The sequence below is a fragment of the Amblyomma maculatum genome, chromosome 10 (assembly GCF_055883805.1).
Source record: "Amblyomma maculatum isolate TAMU_Amacu chromosome 10, ASM5588380v1, whole genome shotgun sequence".
Taxonomy (NCBI): Eukaryota; Metazoa; Arthropoda; class Arachnida; order Ixodida; family Ixodidae; genus Amblyomma; species Amblyomma maculatum.
In genome coordinates this window covers 16,728,603-16,749,307 of record NC_139353.1, presented here as the reverse complement: position 1 = coordinate 16,749,307, position 20,705 = coordinate 16,728,603, and the positions used below count along the sequence as shown (strand labels likewise).

Genomic DNA, 20,705 nt, shown 5'->3' with positions numbered 1-20,705 from the left:
GCTACGAACATCCAATGTAAATGAACAGAGCGAGTTTTGGAAGATGTCAAGGTGAGGACAAAAAGAGTTAAATAACCACTGCATCCTGTCCAGAGGGGAGTGGGAATGAAGAGGAGAAACCTGAAATGGTCTGAATTCCCTCATGCTCTTTCGCGGAACGCGCAGTAGGATGTACTCTAAGAGCTGAGGGCACATAATGTGGCCATGAAGGAGTTTGTACAGAAATATGATATCAAGTCTGATACGACGGCAGTGAAGGGAAGGAAGATTCAGTTGGGCGCTCCTGGTGGAGCGAGAGGGGGAAGTTGCGAAAGGAAAGCGATAATGAAATATCCGTAAAAATTTTTTTTGTACTCTGTCAACCTTGTCCAAGTTCGATTTGCAAGTGCCATTCCAAACAACCGACGCATACTCCAAGACCGGGAGGCATATGGACAGGTACAGTTTTAGGAACGGAAGTGGAGTATGGAACTCTCTCGAAAGTCTGCAAACGAATCCGAGTGTGCGCATAGCCCGCTGAGCAATGCGTTTAGTGTGAGAGGAGAAGCTGAGGGTGCGGTCAAAAAGTACACCAAGGTCATTAATTTCATCAACCCTATCCAACAGCACAGAATTGACAGAATAATGGTAGAGAAAGCTATGTGTTTTACGAGTAAAGGACACAACCCTAGTTTTGGAAGAATTGAGGGTAAGTCGATTCATCGCACACCAATCAGAAAAAGCAGATATGTCCGATTGCAACAACACGCAATCTTGAAAAGAATGTATTACCTTGAATATTTTTATATCATCAGCATAAAGAAGAAACGAGGAGTTCTTTATCGCCGAGGAAACATAATTAATAAAAACGGAGAAGAGAAGCGGGCCTAGTACTGAACCTTGAGGAACTCCACTCGTTGCAGGGTAAACGAAAGAAGTCTGTCCATTGACACTGACAAAGCAGAAGCGATCAAGGAGATAGTTGCGTAGGAGGGCTACGAGAGAGACTTCAACGCCAGAGAGTAGAAGTTTTTCAAGAAGTAGTGAGTGAGTAACAACGTCGAAAGCTTTGCTCATATCACAGTACACAGTGTCAACCTGACCCCTCTGAAGGACTGCTGCAGAGGCATACGTCATAAACGTGACTAGGTTGGTGGAAGTAGAGCGACCCGACATGAAGCCATGTTGATTCGGTACTATGATATGTTTGAGATGGAAGGAAAGTACGCTGTGCAAAGCTAATTCGAAAAGCTTAGAGGTTGCACATAGAAGAGAAATCGGACGATAATTGGAAACATCAGTTTTGTTTCCAGACTTGAAGACAGGAAACACGCGTGCCATTTTCCACACGCGAGGAAAGGCAGCATTTTTTAAACAGTTATTAAATATGGCAGTCAGTACTGGTACGAAGATATAACTGAAGGCTTTTATTATGGCAGCTGGAATGCCATCAGGTCCAGGAGACAAAGATGGTCTCAGACGCTTAAGACTCTCAGTTATCAACTCCTCGTGAAAGAGAATGGAATTAGATAGTGCACCAGATGGGAGGCAAACGGAATCACAATGTGGATGTTTGTAAACGGAGGAAAAATGTTGTGCAAAACTGTCGGCAACATCCCGAATTTCCGAACCCTGAGAGTCAACTAAGCTGATACTTAAATCTGATTTAATGGAACGCTTGCGAACGTAACGCCAGAATAATAATAATAATAATAATAATAATAATAATAATAATAATAATAATAATAATAATAATAATAATAATAATAATAATAATAATAATAATAATAATAATAATAATAATGTTATTATTATTATTATTATTATTATTATTAAAATTTATTATTTTACCACCCCAGTGTTGTGGTGGTTTGTGGGGTTTAAAATCCCAAAACGACTGAGGCTATAAGACACGTCGTAGCAGAGGCCTCCGGAAATTTCATAACTTGGGGTTTTTTAACGTATTTTGACATCGCACTGCACACGGAAGCCTTGCCTTTCGCATCCATCGAAAAGCGGCCGCCGCGGCCGGGATTCGATGCCGTAGCAGGGTGCCCACAGTAAAAAAGCGGTCTCTTGAGCAGCTTGAAGAAGCAACAACACCCAGCCGCTAACTTTTGACAGGAAAAGCAGTTCTTCATAGTTATAAAAAAAAAACCATACATGCATCACAGAAAACTGCATAAGCACGTGACAAGTCTTTCTCCTGTAATGTGGCGGTATGTGAAATGTGGCAACACATTTTCTTTTGGTCTTGTTATCTTTTTGCAAGGGATGATCTTTCAATTTTGTTGTGATGTGTTTGTTTCCTTGGAAGCTTGGAGAAATACCCGCGCACTTTGGCGCTTCCTTGACAACCTAATCGGGTTCCGCCAATTAGGGATCTGACCACTACTGCGTCGGTCGCAACCATGTAAGCAGCTGGACCTCCACCCCTGGCATCCGCGCACACTTTCCGCGCAGCGGATGCGATGGTGAAAGTCCTTCTTTTCTTTTCGACAAAGATAACAGGGACAGTTTCACAGGCCCTATGTTTTGTAAGCGGTCCTGTCCACACCAGTGTCACTGGAATCAAAACTCCACTTACCCATTCTTGTTTTCTTTCTTTTTTTTTTTTTTTTTACTTCATGTATTTCTTCGTCAAACCAGCCACTTCCCGCGGCCACCCCCACCGGCTTTTCTTTCAGTTTCTCGCACTGCAATTCACCGATTGTACCATAGCTGCCATTTTCTCCTCTGTTTTTTTGTTTTTGTTTTTGTTTTCTTGGGGCCTAGTCGCAGGTTCCTTCTGTCCGCTTGACCATGTCCCTCTCCCTGCTATTCACGGTTTTAGTCCCGACCTCTCTTGCCACCGCACAACCCGTAGACCAGGTTAAATTTTCTCTCAAAAGTCCACTTTTAGCTTTCAGTGCCACCTTTCTTCTCTAAGTATTCGCATCAGTGATGGTAAATAAAGCGATGAAACGCGTTTTTTTTTTTTTGACGCCGTGGTTGTACGGGTCGAAATAATAACACATCAAATACAACTTGTGAATTAATACCCCTACCAGTAATTACACTCAGTTCCTTGCTCCGCCCATGTCTTCAAGTGCGAACATCGGAGCTTCACTCCTGGCATGGTTTACCTTGCGAATAGAAATCAAACAAGCAGACATCCCTAGGGCCAAAAAGAGAAATCTACTTATAAAATCATTTTTCCGCTAAGTTCAGATGCAACTTATGAACAGACCTGTTAATCGCTGCCCAAGGCGACCTTCCAACCACGTTGGCTTATCATCCTGAAATCTCGGTCAAACAAATCGCATCAGCTGCTGTCGCATCACAGACGGCTGCTATGCACGTGCCACGTGAATAATTGCGACGTCGTCGAATGATAGGAATATAAAATGATTCGCGTGTAATTTTTTTCAACCGATTCGCCTTAGGCTATGTTGTACATGGTATATATTTATTTATCTAGATATGTAGCTCATCTTACGAATTACGGGCTATTATTTCACTACCTAGGAAGATTCTCGAATGGGTCAACTTTCTCCATGAGCGGCGCCATTGCTCAGTGCAGCGGCCACCCGTGATGAAATGATAGCCCAATATACACCGGAGATTTGTTCCATGCTTGTAGCAATATATGTTTCTTTGTTATTGTCATCGTTTTACAAGGGACGATTTATAGATATGGTTGTGATGTTTGCTGTGTGCAGTGCCGCTTTGAAAATAAGCGAAGAGAGTGCTTTACACACAATGACAGAAGAAAAAATAATGTAGTTAAGTTGGCAGCAAAAGTTTATCTAAACCGTACCACGAACCGGTTCGGAACGGTTCCTCCGATTTGTTCCGGTTCGGGTTCAGTTCCAAGATGGTGGGAAAAATTCGAGGTTCGGTTCCGGTTTAGGTACCAGGCGAGAACTCGGATTTGATTCTGGTTTTCTGTTCGGTTCTGGTTCCGGTTCCGGTTCGGCACCGTGCCTAGCAGACCTGCTCACTCATAGCCTCCTATATAATTAGGAGACAATGCCTCACTGAGCACCGCTATTAGGATGGATACCGCGTGCTCCGGCTTCCGAAGCGAGCACGAGATAGTGCAGCGGAAGTTCCGCTGCTCGTCCCACATCTAAGGTGTCTGCCCGTCTAAAAATGGAAGACGTTTCGACTCTCGACTTTTAGTTGCCAGTGCATAACGTTGTGTTCGTGCAATATTCGCGCCTATATCTATGAGATAAGCAAGCTGAACACGAGAAGTGTGACTATCGTTTGTAGAACCGTGTTATTAAAAGGAAACCGAGGAAGGGAGGCAAGCAGCTTCACCATAGCCTCCTTTATTTTCCGTGTTCGGTCATTTGTAAGGTCCATCCCTATAACAGATGGCAATCTGTATTCATTTACCGCCGAGCATCCCGAATTCCTGACATACCCACTTTTTCTACCGTACTCACCTATAGAGCTTGCATTCAAACTTTGAAGTCAACATGCTTGGAGTAGTCATTGCTTTAAGGTTGACTGCACAGTCTTCTATAGATAAGTCCACTAGGGACAAATATGCCACCATATTAACCATTTTTTTCAGCTGCAATTGCAAGTTTTGTGCATTTAAGTGCAACATTTTTTTTTTCAAGCATATGCAAGGCCATGCAAGGTTCTAATCTACAATTTCGGGTTCCAAGTGCCGCTTTGCGAGGCGTGTTAAAAAAAAAAAAAATCTAGGAGTTCGCAGCGATGAAGCACAGTTCCGCAAAGAGCCGCTCGCATCTCAAGACTTCCGCTTCATGCGGTGCGCATGGTTCTTCGTGGAAATGCGTGCTTGCGATTCTTGTTGTGCGAAGCGCGCGCCACATTGCAGAGGAGCGCCTCACTCACTCCATGAGGGGGAGCCCTTAGTTTGGTTGCTCGACGTGAAGCGAAGCGGCGCTCGTACCCAAGACCACCTAAAGGGTGGTCTTGACTATTACCTTGATTATTACCAAAGGGCTTTAAGGCCACAGACCCCTCGCGCTGCAGAAAGAATGGTAGAAGAGGCGATTAGAGAGCGCGGTAAGGTGCATATAGTTAGTCTTCTACGCGTGACGCACCCTGAAGAATGTACACCAGCACTGGAGGGTCTGGTTCCTACGTGGTCGCTTGGCACAGCGCTAAATTTGGTGCATATATCATGCTCGCGCGTTATGGGCAGGCACCAGAAGCACGTAACAGATGCATGTAATCAGGTGCATCTAAACTACGAAACGGATAGGTCTCGTCAGTACCTCTACATTCGTCTCGCGACACCACACTAAAGTGAGCTTATCGCGCTTTTGGCAAACCGCTTAAATTGGAGGCAAATGTGAGGTATTGTAACATATTGTTATGCGCATGTTTATGCGAGTAGTATAAACCTTCATAAATCTAAATACTGGATATAATTTCTGCGCCGACGGCCCCAAGACAATGAGTAGACATAGTGATGGGAGGATTACGAACAGCTGATGACTATCCGTGGTGACATAACAGTTAAGAGAACGAGATGAAATAGCGTAGACACGACGGTGGGTGCAAGTGCTGTCTAGTATCTAGTGGGTGGAATTGAACTGTATTTCTCTGGCTACCTCTAGTGGGCCTGATTTCTTTCCATCTTTTATTTCTTTCAGCTAATTATGATGTAATCTTAATTTTCCTTGCAAAAAAAAAAACAAAAAACAGCTCCCTTGCTTCCCTCCTCAAATATAATCCATTATTCGTTTGGTAATAGAAACTGTTACGCGTAAGACAATAAATCAGGACATCTTCGATGTCGAAGAGTTGTGGTTAAAATTACGCATTTATTACGTTACGCAAAAATAAAGAACGCATTGATGCAAATCCGCATGTACCGTTAGTTTTTACATTTAAGAAGTGCACTCAGATGGCACTCTGTGTTTATTCGAAGATCGTTTTCCTTTGGACTTGGAAATTCTCTATATAGGGCGCATTTTTCTGTTTGTATTGAATCTTACTTCTGTTTGAAATTAACTGTCTGATGTGAAACTAGGTATACCAAAATCGGAAATATGCTCAAAACACTCATAGTTCTCTTTGACTACTGGGGAATACTGCGCTACTTGATAGACAGAGACAAGTGAAAGACGACACACGAATGACCGTTCTCTGTCTCTGTCTATCAAGTAGCGCAGTATTCCCCAGTATGGTCAACCAACTGGCCCCCGTGTTTGCATTGTTGGCTCTTTGACTACTTTGCCCCAGACTTTCAAAAAAATTGCGAGCCTATTTTAACTCACCAGTTAATGAATACTTAGCAATTTTACCTTCGAACGACTGCACTTGGAAGTGCTTGGTTTCCCATTTCACAACATTTTGGCTACAGTACTTATATGTGGGAGTCTCACCTGTATATCAAGGTCCTGCCGCTGAAACTGTTGCGTTAATGGGCGCTCATGAAGCTTGCTGTAGTTTGTGGTTTACAGATGTCTAGGCGAACAGGCGCACCTCGTGGCTAATTTCTTGATTTCAAACAATTCATATGATATAAAAAACAAGGAGGTAGTTAAATTTTATCGGCTACTCCGTGCCTTTGCAACAGGCCTAATAGTCTTTACAAGTTCTAAGCAAGAAAAAAAGTGTACGAGAAGCCGCTCTATCTTGATATGAAAATTGTTTTTGACATCTAATATTTTTAACCAGTTCACAGGATTTGCAAATTAAAACAAGCCTACGAATAACTCTAGCCTACAAATGTGGCCATTAGAGCTTTTTCAAGTTCACTACAAGGGTACGCGCTCACACGCTTCGCGATTGGAAGGAGCATTTCAACCGCTTTTTAGCGCCAGCAATGCTGTAAGGTCCATCCCTATAGCAGATGGCAATCTTTATTCATTTACCGCCGAGCATCCCGAATTCCTGACATACCCACGTTTTCTCCCGTGCTCCCCTATAGAGCTGGCATACAAAGTTTGAAGTCAACATGCTTGGAGTAGTCATTGTTTTAAGGTTGACTGCATAGTCTTCTATAGATCGGTTCACTAGGGACTATGTATGCCACCATATTAACCAGGTTGTCAGCTACAATGACAAGTTTTGTGCATTTAAATTTAACATTTTTTTCAAGCATTCAGTGGCTACTAAAATCGTCTCCAAGGACCACTGCATGAAGGAATGTGTTTTGTCAAAGCATTTGTCAGCAATTTAAAAACAATATATGGTCATTTCTCCTTCTAGTATCAATTACTGTTGCATCGACAGCGACAGGGATAGCCCGAATTCCCTGTCCACTTTAGAAAGAGATCAGTCATTTAATGTTGCAGAATTGCTGACGGAAAGGACAATGCCGAGTTCGAACCGTAAGTAGTCTCAGTTCTTGAAACAAATTCAATGGTATTGTTTGATAGTCGACCACAAAAGACACATGACGGGACAACCACTGGTTCCAACCTTTTTATTGAAGAACGCAGCCTGTTTTCACGGCCTCCACTTTCTTTCTTTTCAAAGTCAGTTTTAATCAACTTCCCTGCAACGAGTGAACTGGATACAATTTTATTCCCCACAAAGCGAAACCAGCATCAGGAATAAACTAAAACTCTCTGTCCTGGAAACAGTCCATTGAAATCAGAAGTAAAACATGAATCTTCACTCCTCCGTAATCATATTAATGTCCTTATACGACATTCTATACGAATAACGTCTTTTCGCTTCATTTTACACAAAGCTCAGGCAAGCCCTGCGGACGCTCCAACTATCGCGAATTGAAGACATCCGCACTTCTGAAATTTCAGTCATGCTAAAAAATTTCAGATCTTTAGTTTAACTTATTTGCACACAAAATTACATAATGCACAGATTTTCACTTTTTTTTTTTCAATATTGCTGGCAGCTGCAATACTTCAGCGTCCACTTCAAGAGCTTCGACAACAAAGCTTCCAAGCTTTTGTGGAAACAATGTTTCGGCGCACTTTCATTTTTGGGATGGCAAATCTAATTAATTGGTTTCGTGCTATTTAGTGACCCAAAAGCAGTTTTGTTAGTAACAAAAAAAAAAAACCCGAGGAGTGCATAGGTGGGTAATAATGGGTCCACTGGCAACACCTGTCAGGCGCTAATAATCTTCCAGTAATCAAGCCACATGACTGTTTTTGTTGCGTTGACGACAAGCTCCTTACTATAAAAGTTTCTGGGGAGCTCTTTCCCTTTTACGGACCGTTACAAGTAAGTGGAGCATAATAACAAGTAACCATGCAACCCGATGACTGCTGAGATCATACGCTTGAAGTGAATCAAACCTCTTCTAACGCACTACGCGCACGCTCTTGTAGCTCCCACAACCACTTGTTCATCACGCAAGTACAGAAGAAATTTCACAATCAATTCCTTGAATGCAAAAACAAGCCCGAAAGCCATTGTTGTCTCGAAATATTGTCTGCCTGGTATTGCGAATACATTAACAGGGTGAAATTAATCCTATATATCGAATCATGACACTTTCCTGAAATTCTTGGATGAAGGTGGCACTTGCAGCGAAGACTGGGTATTCATCACATATCTCTGTCTATCTTTACCAAACCATTTATTACGAGCAAAACCGCGATGCATCCTGTATACATTGAAAACACTTTTTTTTATTTAAAACCAACGACATTTCGTGCCTTATAGCAATGTTTCTACAAATCGCGTCAGGCTTAAAATCTGTGCCAGGTCTCTCAGAACAGCTTATCTCTATGGTTACAAAGACCGATTTAAAGGATCACTGCGTTTATATTCCTTTGCATGCGGTCGAGTAACCATTTTTGATAGACGCAGAAATCTTCGGTAGGCAAGAAAAAAAATGTTTTGATTTCGGACTCCCTAGAATAGCGCAGCGCTGCAGCTCTTTGGCGTACCAGTAGCATCCTAATTCTTAGGGCGCGTTAGGAAGGGAGTGTAGTGATTGTGACACTTTTCGTCCAGTCTTACTAGCGTTTTCAAGGTGGCTGTGCATATCCACCGAAACCCAGGTGACCTACGCGAAGACTTGTTTGGCGTCATTTGGCAGGAGCAATGTCTTGCTGCTGCTATATTTATGACAGCAAGAGAATCGTGGTCAGACTTTTCACGCTTTTCGAAATAATCCGACATGCTTGCGAGCCTCACGGTCGAAACAACACGACCATCCCACAGTGACCGCGCACGAGTCCATTTCCCGCACACTGCCTGCGTTCGTTTTGGCCGCAAGGCCATAGAGTGGTTTTCATGGTGCTCTCACGCGCATGTACACAAAGGCGTCACATGCACGCACGCACTGCGTGACTGGCTACGTGAGCGGGCGTTTAGTAGAAGTCCAGAAGCCTGCAGCACAGAAGGCCAGCACAGCCCACTTCGTCCTCGGGCTGTCGCAGTTCGTGGCCGTGCTGCTGGTGCCAACGCTGCACGTGCCTGCCGAGTCCTGGCATGTGCTGCTGGCGTCGTCGCACGGGAGGGCTCTGGGGCGGGCTCCGACCTGGCGCCGATCGGCTCCTGCCGCCGACGCCGCCTGCACTGAGGAACGGCGCCCCTGGAGCGGGTGACGGTTGCGGCGCCAAGCGTGCATGCATGCTGGCAGGCAGCCATATCCTTGTCGCCATCAGTCACTGATAGTAGGACTCCACGCACACATAATCCTGTGCTTGAGGTTGAGGCTGCTTCTAGCTACAGGTGAGGTTAGCCTTGCGGATTCTGCCGGCAAATGCTGCAGCGTACACTTAAATATTAAATAGGATCCAAAAACCAGGCGCTTACCTGAGACATGACTCATATACATCTTTGTGCATGTAATCACCCTTAATAGTTTATACTATGCATTTATGATCCGGCGTCCAGAACTGATTCGTGGAGGAACATTCAAAAGAAAGCATGAAACCTCCTTCCCAAGTGACCGTTTTTTGCGTATGAAGCTTCTTGAAGGGAACTATGGGGTGTTCGCGTCATCTTGAAGGAAGCTAACAGTGATATTGCTCGTTGTCATCCCTATAGCAGCACCAATCGTCTGCTGTAAAGCTGCAGCAGTTATCCATGCTCTCGGGATTGTGTTGCTTTTTATCCGGTATTTCAGTACACAAACCCGAGAAATTTGAACAAGCGCATTTCGGAGGGCATGCCTGCCACCATTAATCGCGTGGTGTTGAATATCTACAGCTATTGCAGAAATTTTGAACCTTGGTAGTTCTGCTACTTTCTGTGGCTCTCGGGGACAGTTAGCGTGAGAAGAGAAATCCTTTTATAGGCAAGGGGGGTTTAGAGCGAGCATAGAACACAATCATGATAATCACCACATTCCCTCTCTCGGGACGCTATTTTTTTCTCAAGATCTGTAGTTTAAGATGCCCCTTATTTATGTGCTGTTCGCCACTGCCGGCCAGAGAAGGCGTTATGAGTGCTAAATATCTAGGAAATTTTATCATGTAGTTCACTAAGACAAAGCTGAGATTAGTAGCGCAGTTCCTCCCCTCCTTTGAATTGGCAACCGCGATCGTCTCGTTACTAGCGAAATGCCAGGTGTGAAGTTTAACAAACCTCCATTATGCGCTAAGTGTTTTTACAAAAAGCAAAATCGATCTTAAAATAAGTTAACTTTTTTTTTTTTTCGTAAATATACGCACTTCATGTGCAGCTCTGCAGAGCAGACTTGTCATTTTGTGGTTTCTCATTTTATGGTGTCGGTTTTCACTTCAAATAAGGACAATGAATTTTTAAGGGAAGAAACACGGCTGAGATATCCTAATGAATTATTAGCGAAACAAAAGCGCATTTGCCAAGGCCTGGCAAAAATTTAGACGTATATTTTGAATTGTTAAATGTCAAAAGATAAAGGGGCAGCCGTAAAAAACAGGGCCGCATAGACGATTGCTTGCGCGCATCAACACAAAAATCAAGTGGTGCATTGCGAGTACAGCTTCTGAAAGGTACGAGTACATGCCTGCTGGTGAGCCTACGTTGCGTAATTTAAAGATTCGGTAAAACCTTCGGTCGTTTTTTTTTTTTTTTTTTTGCATCTAAAGGCCGGCGCGTATTCACCAAAACTTTTCTCCGTATAATACGCGGACGTCAGTTTCAGAACCATAGCCTATATTCCAATATTTTTTGTAAATATTAAAAATGGGAGGTTATTATTGCCTCACCAGCTTGTCCTTTCTCACCAGCGTAAAAGAAAAATATTCACAACCAACTGCATTGTAGAAGGAGAGTAGGGTGCGTTACCTTGCGACGCTTTGCGCGACCCCTTACGGCCACGCTGTTCCTTGTTGCCTCGTTCACTGCCGGAATCCTGGCTGGACGCCGGTGTGCTGTCCCTGAGAATGATGCTCTCATAGCCACTGCTTGTGCCCGAGCATTGTACCACTTGCACAGTCTTCATGACGCCCTTGAAGCTGCTCGAATCACTGCTGCCGTGGCCGCTGCTCGACTTACGCACTGTGGGTCTCGCCTGCGTCACCGTGGCGTAGGGTGACGGCAGGGAGCCGGAGTCGATGGTCTCCGCCCGCTGAATCGCATTGCCCTTAGGATCTGTGCTGCACGGAGTGCTCGGAGTTGATACGCTACGACAGAGTGAGTTGTGTTCACTACCGGCAGGAACAGCGGTATCGGTTCCAGCCCCCTGCTTGTGCAGTTGGGGTTTCCTGGGAAGCCTTCCGTCGCAGTGTTTTCCATTGCCACAGGGTGCTTTGGTTATTACGGTGGAGGCGGCGGGCACGCGTGGGCTCACATTCTTGGTGCTCACCCGGCTCCTTGTCGGGCTGGAACTTCCGAGTGTCCCACAACAGCTGCTTGAGGGGTTGGCGGCTGCACGCGACGGCGATATGTGTGCTTTGTGAGGAGACGAGGCCACTGCGGTTGTAACAGCACCCGAGCTGATCTTTCGCTGCGACTTCAGAACTGGCGCGATCACTCGCTTTGGAGACAAATGTTGCTCAAGTTTGGAGTGATGCTGCTGTTGCAGTTGCGCTGAAGAACTCGCCCGAGACGAGCTGGTTACCCTGTTTAGTGTCGAGGTGGTCATGTCCTTCTGTGCCGCTGGGTTGTGGTCCCCGTTGGGCACCAACCTTGTGGCATCCTCGCTTGGGCCTCCGCAGTTTGGCCGCCCTGGCTGCCTGGCGAAGGAGCAGGCAACCGGCGAAGCAACTTCCCCCGAAGCATCATGCTCGGCCGGGGCGTCAGTGCTCTGGGAAACTTTCTGGCTCGTCCGGTCTAGTTCGCTCTCAACGCTGAACAGAGAGAACAGCCTGTGTGGTTGTACATCTATTACTGGTGGATCCTGAGTGCCCGGAAACACTCCAAAATCTTTAGCTAAGAGATCCAGCTTCTCTGAGTACGACTGAAAAAGGGTATTGCCGTCCGGTGAAAGTTTAGGTGGTGACAGATCTTGGCTGTCGGCGAGCGATGAGCTAGACTTCTGGATGCGGTTGTAGAAGGCTTCTAGCTTGAGACCGTTCATCGGCTTAATGTTGAGCCTCTGAATATCGTACTTGTCCGCATCCAAGCCTGCAGGTTCACTCTTTGTGCTAGTGACATCCGCGCAGTCGCTGCCGTCAGTAGAGTCATCAGGGTCATCACAGAGATCTTTCCTTTGCTTCCGGTTTGGAAGGCTGCCGTAGCGACCCCCTGTTGGACTAGACCTCCCACTTCGCATTATGAGCAGTGATGGTATGCGCTCATTATTGTTACCAAAATAGGGCGACGTCAGCTTCCGCAGTCGCGCAATGCGTTCCAGCTTCTCTGTGAGCACGTCGCCCTTGATACCAAGGCTAATGTCATCGCCGTAAAGCCTCTGGTGCCGCTCCTTGCGGCGTTGCAGCAACGTCCCCTGCAGGAGCTTCCAAGTGAGGCCTCCGTAGACGTGTCCCAGTATATCAGCGTCGTCCCCGACAACGTGATTAAGGTCCACGCTTACGGACCTAGAGTCCGTGAAGGACGACGGGAGGTTGAGGCCGTCATCGCTCAGAACCTGGAGTGGGTGGCTTCCTGGGCTGCGTCCGACAGAGCTGCCCTGATCAACTTCAGGCAGAGGATTCTCATCGTTCGCCGTCGACCAGCCGCTCGTCGCACCAAGGATATCTTCTTCCGTGACTTGCAAGCAGCAATCCTGCATCTGTACCGGCTCCACCATCTGCTCCTCTTCGGCCGACGTCACATGTGTATTTTGGCACTCCTCCTGCATCGTGTTCTGGCCTTGATCTCTCTTACTCACTGTACTCTTACATTTTGCGTGCTCCGCCGCCGACACATCTGTAGCGACCTTCCGGTCGTCGTGTGCTCTGCCATTCACGCACCTGCTTGGCGAGCAGCTCCTCCTTTTCATGTGGTGGCCCTCGTGATGCTTCCTCGTTTTTCTATGTTCCGGTGTCGCACTGCCGTCTGTTTCTAGAGACGTCGTCTTGTCTCCCTTACTGGGCATCGGCCTCTGCTTCTTACTGCCCTTGGGGCTCTGGGAGTATCGGGAGTGTTCCTGCACCCATCGCTCGACCATGTTTTTCTTGTGGTCATCCATGTATCCGTAGACGGCGGCGACTGCGGGCCCGTCGACCCACTGCTCTTTTTGGAGCTGTTCGAGAGTGCGCGAATCGAACTTGGGCTTCGAGAACCGGGGACCGTCGATCCAGAGCTCGTCGCTCGCATGCCTGGTGCCAACGCTGCTGTCGTAAGCTGATTGCGCGGGGGGTTCTTTGCTAGGCCCTCGGTGGTTCTTTCGCAAAGTCTGATGGGACTTGCAATGGCTCTCTGCGAGGCTTGGAGACAAGCATGAATCACGGTTCGCAGCACCGCCCTGGAAAGATGTAAACACGTACGTTAGCGTTTGCTGCGAGTTTGCTCTTGATCTAGCAATAAATGAGAATCAAGAACGAGTTTCGATTTATGTCTTGCGTTCGCACGTATATAGTGCAGATGGCAGGGGCGGAAAACATTGGGGCTTGGGTTTCGTTACTACCAGAAAGGACTGATGGAGCACATTCGTGAGATCCTGCTGTGCGTGTCATTTCAGAATTACCAACTCTTTCCACAGGTATGCATCATATAAGCCGGCCACGAGTTCTGAACCCTCCTGACAGCCAGTGTCAAAGACTTGCCTCTTTCCGTTTTTCAGCATAAGTACCCATCGAACTGTGCTGCTTTAAAATTTGATGTTTTTCTGAAATTTTCAGATTTTTCTACAAATGAATTTCATATGTCTTCAACTCAGAAGTTTCACAGGGGCATTCACGCTAGATTACTGAAAATGATTAACGTTTCAAGGGTTTTCCCCATTTCTCTGAGTGATGAACTTGCCACATGCCAGGTTTTACTTTCTGTAAGCTTGACGGCCCTGTTCAGCTACTTGAATATGCCGCTTTGCCTTCTGAATGACCACACAGGGATCTTTTCTAAAAGCAATGGTGTTGTAAGCTTGTGTTACAGTCAGTGTGCGAATATTTGAGGACTGACTCCACCTGACATCTTAAAACTCTATTGAAAAGTTTATGATTAAGAACAAAGCGGGAGAAGTTCCAGTTCGAGGAAGTCCCAAATAATGCCGTATCAGTGCAATTCGAGACATGACTAGTCAGTTAGAACCTTTTATCTAGCTGGTCAGGTGTACATCAGATATTTTTATGATAATAAAATAAATGAAGAAATCTCGTTATTATTTCTAACCTATGAAATAGCGGCCGAGCTTTTTATTGGTTGATGCCTTAAGTAACCAGCTGCTAAAGCATTAACAACCATTGAGAAATGTAGTCTTTAAAAGTATCCAAAATGCGTTCAAAATTATCAAAAATTACTAGCTGGAGAAAATTCATGTGGATACGTGTGAATACATAATCACGCATGTATGTAGCCCATCATTCTAACTACAGTAAGCACCAACACACAGTCAGGGTGGACAAAAAAGCAGGCCTACGAGTTCAATTCTCCGCCTAGAAATCATTATCTTGTAGCGTCTGAATTTCTACGCTTCGGAGGTTTATGGAGGGCGTTCTTATCGCCATGGAAAGCCTAAAGGATACCTAGAGCGTTTATTAGGCCCCATTGAATTTTAGGAAAAATTTACTGTATGATTCCCTAGGGGTTTGGGGTTTTGCACTAAATATAGCAGTGGAGCTATGTCTTCATAAGTAGAAAATAATCTTAACATTTCCCATTTAGTGGTCTAAATCAGGAAGATCTTAACAGCTAACTTTGAATGAGTGCCATTACTAGGTGCACGGCCGTCTATGTACGGTCTGCATTTGCTGTGATACAAAATTGCAAGTTTCTTTTGGCCACTTCAAAAAATCATGACCCAGGCACTCCCTAAAGGCCACTGTCTAGGGTATGAATTTTTAAGCCAGGGAACCCAATGCTTCGATCAGGTACCGTAGATAGTCTGTACAAAATGCTACAAAAATACGCTCGCCGCAGAACAGCAAAAATACAAATCAGAGCTCTCTCATCCTCCCCTTCGGGAAACCAGCTTCCCCATTCTCTACGAGCCGCTAGGCTGACGTCGGAGTAGCGACCACATCCAATTGGTCCGTCTCGCTGACTGACGGGTGAAGGATGAGCGTACACGACTAATTGTGTGCGCTGCTCGCCGGGCACTTTTCCCTCGCCACGGCCGGACTGAATGCAATGAATGCAGCGGCGCGCGCTCCTTCCCCCGTTTCGCTTTCGCGTACACAGAGTGCCACGCCCCACCTCCCGCCAAACGCGGAGGGAGAAGTGGAATTTGGCTTGCGGAGTCTAGACGACCGAGAAGGAGAGTGCAAAATCTTTGCGAGGGAACGGGAGGAAAGAAACGCGGCAAAATCGGGTGATTGCGGTGGCTGTAACTGAATTTTTAATTACTCTTTTCAAAAAAATTTTTTTCGGCCTTGCGTTCAGGGGGCGAAGCCTCACAGTCACCGGGGAAGAAAATATTTTCGAAAGAAAGAAATGTTATCGTTGAATACACTCCCAGGAACTTCTTGATTTCAGCCCCTTATTTGCATTAAGCTATAATTTAGGGTGATATCGTGGTTAATTCCACGCAAAAAAGGTATGTTCTGACCACATTCGCTGATGCAATACGAACCTTGGAAGGCGTGGAGGCCTCCGGCCTGGCGACGGTTCTTAAGGCACTGCTGTTTCGCGCCGGCGACTCTGGAGCAGGTTTAACCACAGACTTCGCCGGCGAGTTCTGCGGCGTGGGCGCTGACAGGACTGCCTCGAGCGACGCGGGCGGGCCCTCGTTGTCTGTGAAGTCCTGGTGGTGGCCCACGTAGATGACCGTGTCGCAGGATTGCTCGCTGCTCGAAGTGTACTCGGGGTCCGAGCTGCCGGAACGGCGACCAGCGCCCTCCTCGTTGAGGGCCTGAGTTCGCATAAATGGCCGGCACACGCCTTCTACTCCTTCCGCTGCCGCGCTGGTCATGGTTGACCCGTACTGTGAATGATAAGAACGAGGCATTATTTCACGCACTGCTCACCCAAGAAATCAAACGGGAGTCCGGCTTAAATTGGCCACCTTTGTTCCAGTACCACAGGATGCTCAGTTCCAGCTATTCGCTTAAACACTGTTATCGATTAGGACAGCAATAACCCCGATACGTCGAGTATTAGAAGCCATAAACAAAAAAATGAGGAACGCAGGTAAGACATGAGATCTAGAAGGCGTTGTGATGTGTGCTAGCTCGTAAGTTTCTCTAGATGAGCAACCTTTCACTCAGAGTGGGGTTTTAGAAATGAAAACCTGATTTCTAAATGCGGTTCATCGCATCCGGTTTTCACGATTTGTGTTGCCTAATAAGGAACGTGTGTGATATCTTGTTAACCAACTAGCCGTAAAACCGTAAGGCTTCACATATCTTGAGCAACCGAAATAGTTTGTTGTATCAATGTCATCCCTACAATACGTATACCAGAGCATCATCTAAGTTGTACAAATCATGAAGGAATATATAATAGTTTGTAGATCATGGCGCACGCAGAAATTTGCCGATGAAAAAAAAAAAAGACGTTTCTCTAAAAAGCTCAACATGCAACCAATGTCTGAACGAGCAACACGTCTCATGTCCAGGCATGAGCTTATATGTGTGCATGGAGCGGCAAATAGGTGACAGGAAAAGCATTTGTCAGTTCTTGGCACAATAGATGCAGAAAAGCTTTAGCACTGGCAAAGAAGGTCCAAATACCGCAGAAAGTGTGAGGTAGAGGTTGGTAGAGGTAGAGGTAGTTCGAGGTAGAGGTGTATGCTGCATGATAACTCCATGCATGGTTTCGCAACATCTGAACAATGACTGCGCAGATCTGCCACTGCATTTTTTGTCTTTTTCTCAGGAAGGTTTCCACACTTGAATAATTTAATTAGGGGTTCTTTACACTCTTCATATTGTCATATCTCCTACCACTTCGGCGTAGAATCTATTACATCTTTCTCTCGTACGGATAAGCGAATCTATGAATGAGTAAAAAGGGTTCATGAATTTCTGCACCGCCAAGGGTATTTTAAAATTGCGTCCCCGTCTTCAAAACTACAACCTCAACACATTTTTTTAGCTGGTTACCAACCATAAAAGAAGGACAAGGAATTCAAGCTATGCCACGGATTTAAAAAAGCAAAAGCGTGATACGGACACGTAATGTGTTAACGTCGACAATGCGCCATGCTTGTGATGCCTTGATACCGTGTTTCTTTTTCATTCTTTCATGATTGTGTTGGCAGATGCCTACGCGTCTATCAGCACAGATCTCTTCGGAGGGCTGCGTAGCGGTTGGATGTTTCTCCACAGGTGTCTTGAGGGCGCGCCACGGGAGCAAAAAATACACTCCTGTGAAAGTTGTAGCTTCTGCCTGGTGACCTATCTTGCTTGCAGCCACTGGGACCATTTGGGTCTGGTGGTGCCATGCTTTCCGTCAGCCAGTCGCCGAGTTTCGTGACAGACAACGTCCTCATTTCCCGATTGAGGCTGTGGAGGCTGTCTCACAAAAACAAACGTAAGAAAACTGTCATTTTTACGGAAGTCGAGAAATGGACGAAAGCTCATCTGTTCGGAGACAAATGGGCATGTGAAATAGGAGTTCTAGCTAAAAAAAAAAAAAAAAAAACGTTTTGGTTATATGAATAAGGCTCCCATACGAAAGCTGAACATCTTGTTTTTGTTTTTTGCTTATTCGAGACAAATTGGCATGTGAAATAGGAGTTCTGGCTAAAAAAAAAAAAAAAAAAACGTTTTGGTTATATGAATAAGGCTCCCATACGAAAGCTGAACATCTTGTTTTGTTTTTTGCTTATTCGGCGTTTCTTTTTTACGTGTCAATATGTTATTTTTTATACGCATCGTATTACCCGCAACCTCAAAAATTGCTCATAGAGTCGGTATCAATATTCTTTTTTTTTTCACCACGGAGGCTTTATTTTAATCGAAAAGGGGAAGCAAATTATGATGGCAAGCGCTTTATCTAGCACTCTTCTGTTACATGCCAATCAGTCCCTTTTTATCTTGCAATAGAAGCGGCTTTGTACTATTGGCCGCTACCTTGCTGTAAGAAATGCACCAAGCAAACAGGCTGATGCCTTAATGGCCGCGCGAATATCAAATGATGTTGAAAACAAAAACAGAAACATCTATAGAATGGTTCCCTCGCGGTAGGGCAGGCAGCGCGGGCCAAGACTCGCATGTTGTTGCGAAGCAAACAGATTGTTTTTCGCGGAACGTTTTCACGGCTGCACCAGTGCTTGAGGCTTGTATGGAGAAAAGGGAAAGAAAATGCCGGAGGAAGTTACAAGAAAAATAATTGGCGAGCTAAGCTTTGCGGCTTAGCGTGTGAAGCAGTATGAGTTGACTGGTATTTTCCACCGGAAGGTCTGGATTGTTAGAAGGTTGCGGTCCGGCCGCCCCATGGCTGCCCACATCTAGGTAGGGAACAAACACGGCTGCTCTGCAGTCTATCCCGCTCTTCCGCGCGGCAACGACACAGCGCCCACCTCAAAGCAGCAAGCACCCGATGCCGCGGCACGACTGCCCAAGCGACTTGGGACACGGATTCGGCCAACGGGTTCAAAGCCGTCGATGCGTCCGACTGTCGCTTCTTCGCACCCTCAAGGCAGTTGTCGCGTATCCAATGTCCGGCTCTGCCGTTCCGGTGGCAACACGAGCAAGAAGGCACGCTCCAAATCGTTGAGAGAACGACTCGTTTCAAGCTGGATTTTGTTCGAAGGATCGAAACGGTGTGCCCCTCGAAGTGCTTGCGCAGGCGACATATGCATGTCATGATGCTGTGCAGGGTACAAAATGAGGTATACGTTGTGAACAAAAGAGATGAAAATTTGTAAGCAGCTGAGTTGCAAGAAAGGGATGCAGTAGTGCAGAGGTTCGAGAAACTTTTCGATCACCATGCGTTAGCTTGCACTGACATCACGTAACACGTGGGCAACGGTTGAACTGCGACCCAATCGAAATACGGTCACCACCGGGCCAGGGTTCGACCACATGGCCTAGTGCTGAACAACCCTCCTAAACGCTCGTATAACTTGGAGCACACTGCCACATGCCTTGAATATACCTTGAGTTTCTTGCGCCGCATTCTGTGCACCCTGGATGCGAGCTGAACTGTGGCCAGCGTCTCAGCGTAGTGGGCTTCCAGCGGGGACACGTGGGCTATCATGGCTGCTCGGCACGTGACACTCCCCAGGGCCTCCTTCAGCAACTGCGTCACCTTGGACTCCCTGGAACGCCGAGAAAGCAAACACAGAATTAGAAAGGAAGTATACGTTCAGCGAACGCTCGCTCGCATCTCTCCTTGCCTTGTCAGATGGAAGGGAGGATGCACCACGTGCAGTCCTTCTGTGAGGGTACAGACCTCAACCAGAGACCATAAATTTCAATCTCTGCATTTTGTTATTCGTTTACAAGAACATTACAAAAATATAGTACGCTTGTGTCGTGTTGTCGCTTTCTCCAGTGCGTCTTCGTCTTTTTCGCGTGCGTTTACCATGAACAGTGTATGCCGTTTAATTTCCCAGAGTGACTAATGATGTGATGGACGCGTCGTGGAGGGCTGCGAACAATCCTGACCAAGCGGTATTAACGTGCATGATATCACATGTTAAGCGGGATCCTTGCATTTCACCTTTACCTAAGTGCGGCCACAAAAAAGGTCGGGACCAGGTCTCCCAGTCCAGTAGTTGTCTGCACTAACCACTGAGCCACTGCAGTAGGTAAGAATGTAAATTTGAATGTAGAATTCTTCTACAGTGCCGGCCAATACCCAATCGTGCTCTGATGTGTGGAAGAATTCCGTAGACCAGGTGCTTCACTCCTCTAAGTTGAGAAAATGCTGTGAAATAATCTTTGGACAAGCTTACACCTAGTGGTAATATCATCCGTTTAGCATATACGAGACGCAAGGTTGAAAGCCGGCGCCTCCACATTTATGGTAAAAGAGTGGAATCAAAGCCCAGCTCTAGAGTACAAAATAGCTTGGTGCATACTTGTGAATTGTTCGAAGGCAGTAAGTTGCTGCAGTGAGCACTTTTCCGTGCCACACTTTTGGGTTTTCTTGAGTTCGCGCTTCTGCTTTCTGTAACATGCATCAAATACACCAAAAAAGCGTTCTACTTTCCACGTGTCCCTTATCTCTTGTTTGTTTTATAGGATTACGTTATTATCTTAAATCGGCCTTGCGGCGCACTTACGCGACATAAATGTGTCCCTGTCACAGTCCTACATTGTGGTCGCAGGGCTCAGAGAAACACACTGACGTATTGAACGCCGTTCTGATTTTCTGATTGGCCCAAATGGCCTTGCCTCTGGTAGTGC

At 46.0% G+C, this 20,705-nt stretch overlaps 1 protein-coding gene across 1 annotated transcript in view; it reads right to left on the bottom strand.

Moving 5' to 3' along the window:
• Positions 1 to 7,463: 7,463 nt before the first annotated feature.
• The window catches only part of LOC146175668 (uncharacterized), a 246,920-nt gene continuing 233,678 nt past the window's right edge, over positions 7,464 to 20,705 (bottom strand). The window contains exons 10-13 of the mRNA XM_084582059.1: positions 19,450 to 19,612; positions 15,980 to 16,330; positions 11,152 to 13,714; positions 7,464 to 9,448 (exon numbers count right to left, since the gene is read on the bottom strand). Coding sequence (XP_084438185.1) covers positions 9,246 to 9,448; positions 11,152 to 13,714; positions 15,980 to 16,330; positions 19,450 to 19,612 — 3,280 coding nt within the window. The 3' untranslated portion in view covers positions 7,464 to 9,245. The remainder of the gene's footprint in view (positions 9,449 to 11,151; positions 13,715 to 15,979; positions 16,331 to 19,449; positions 19,613 to 20,705) is intronic.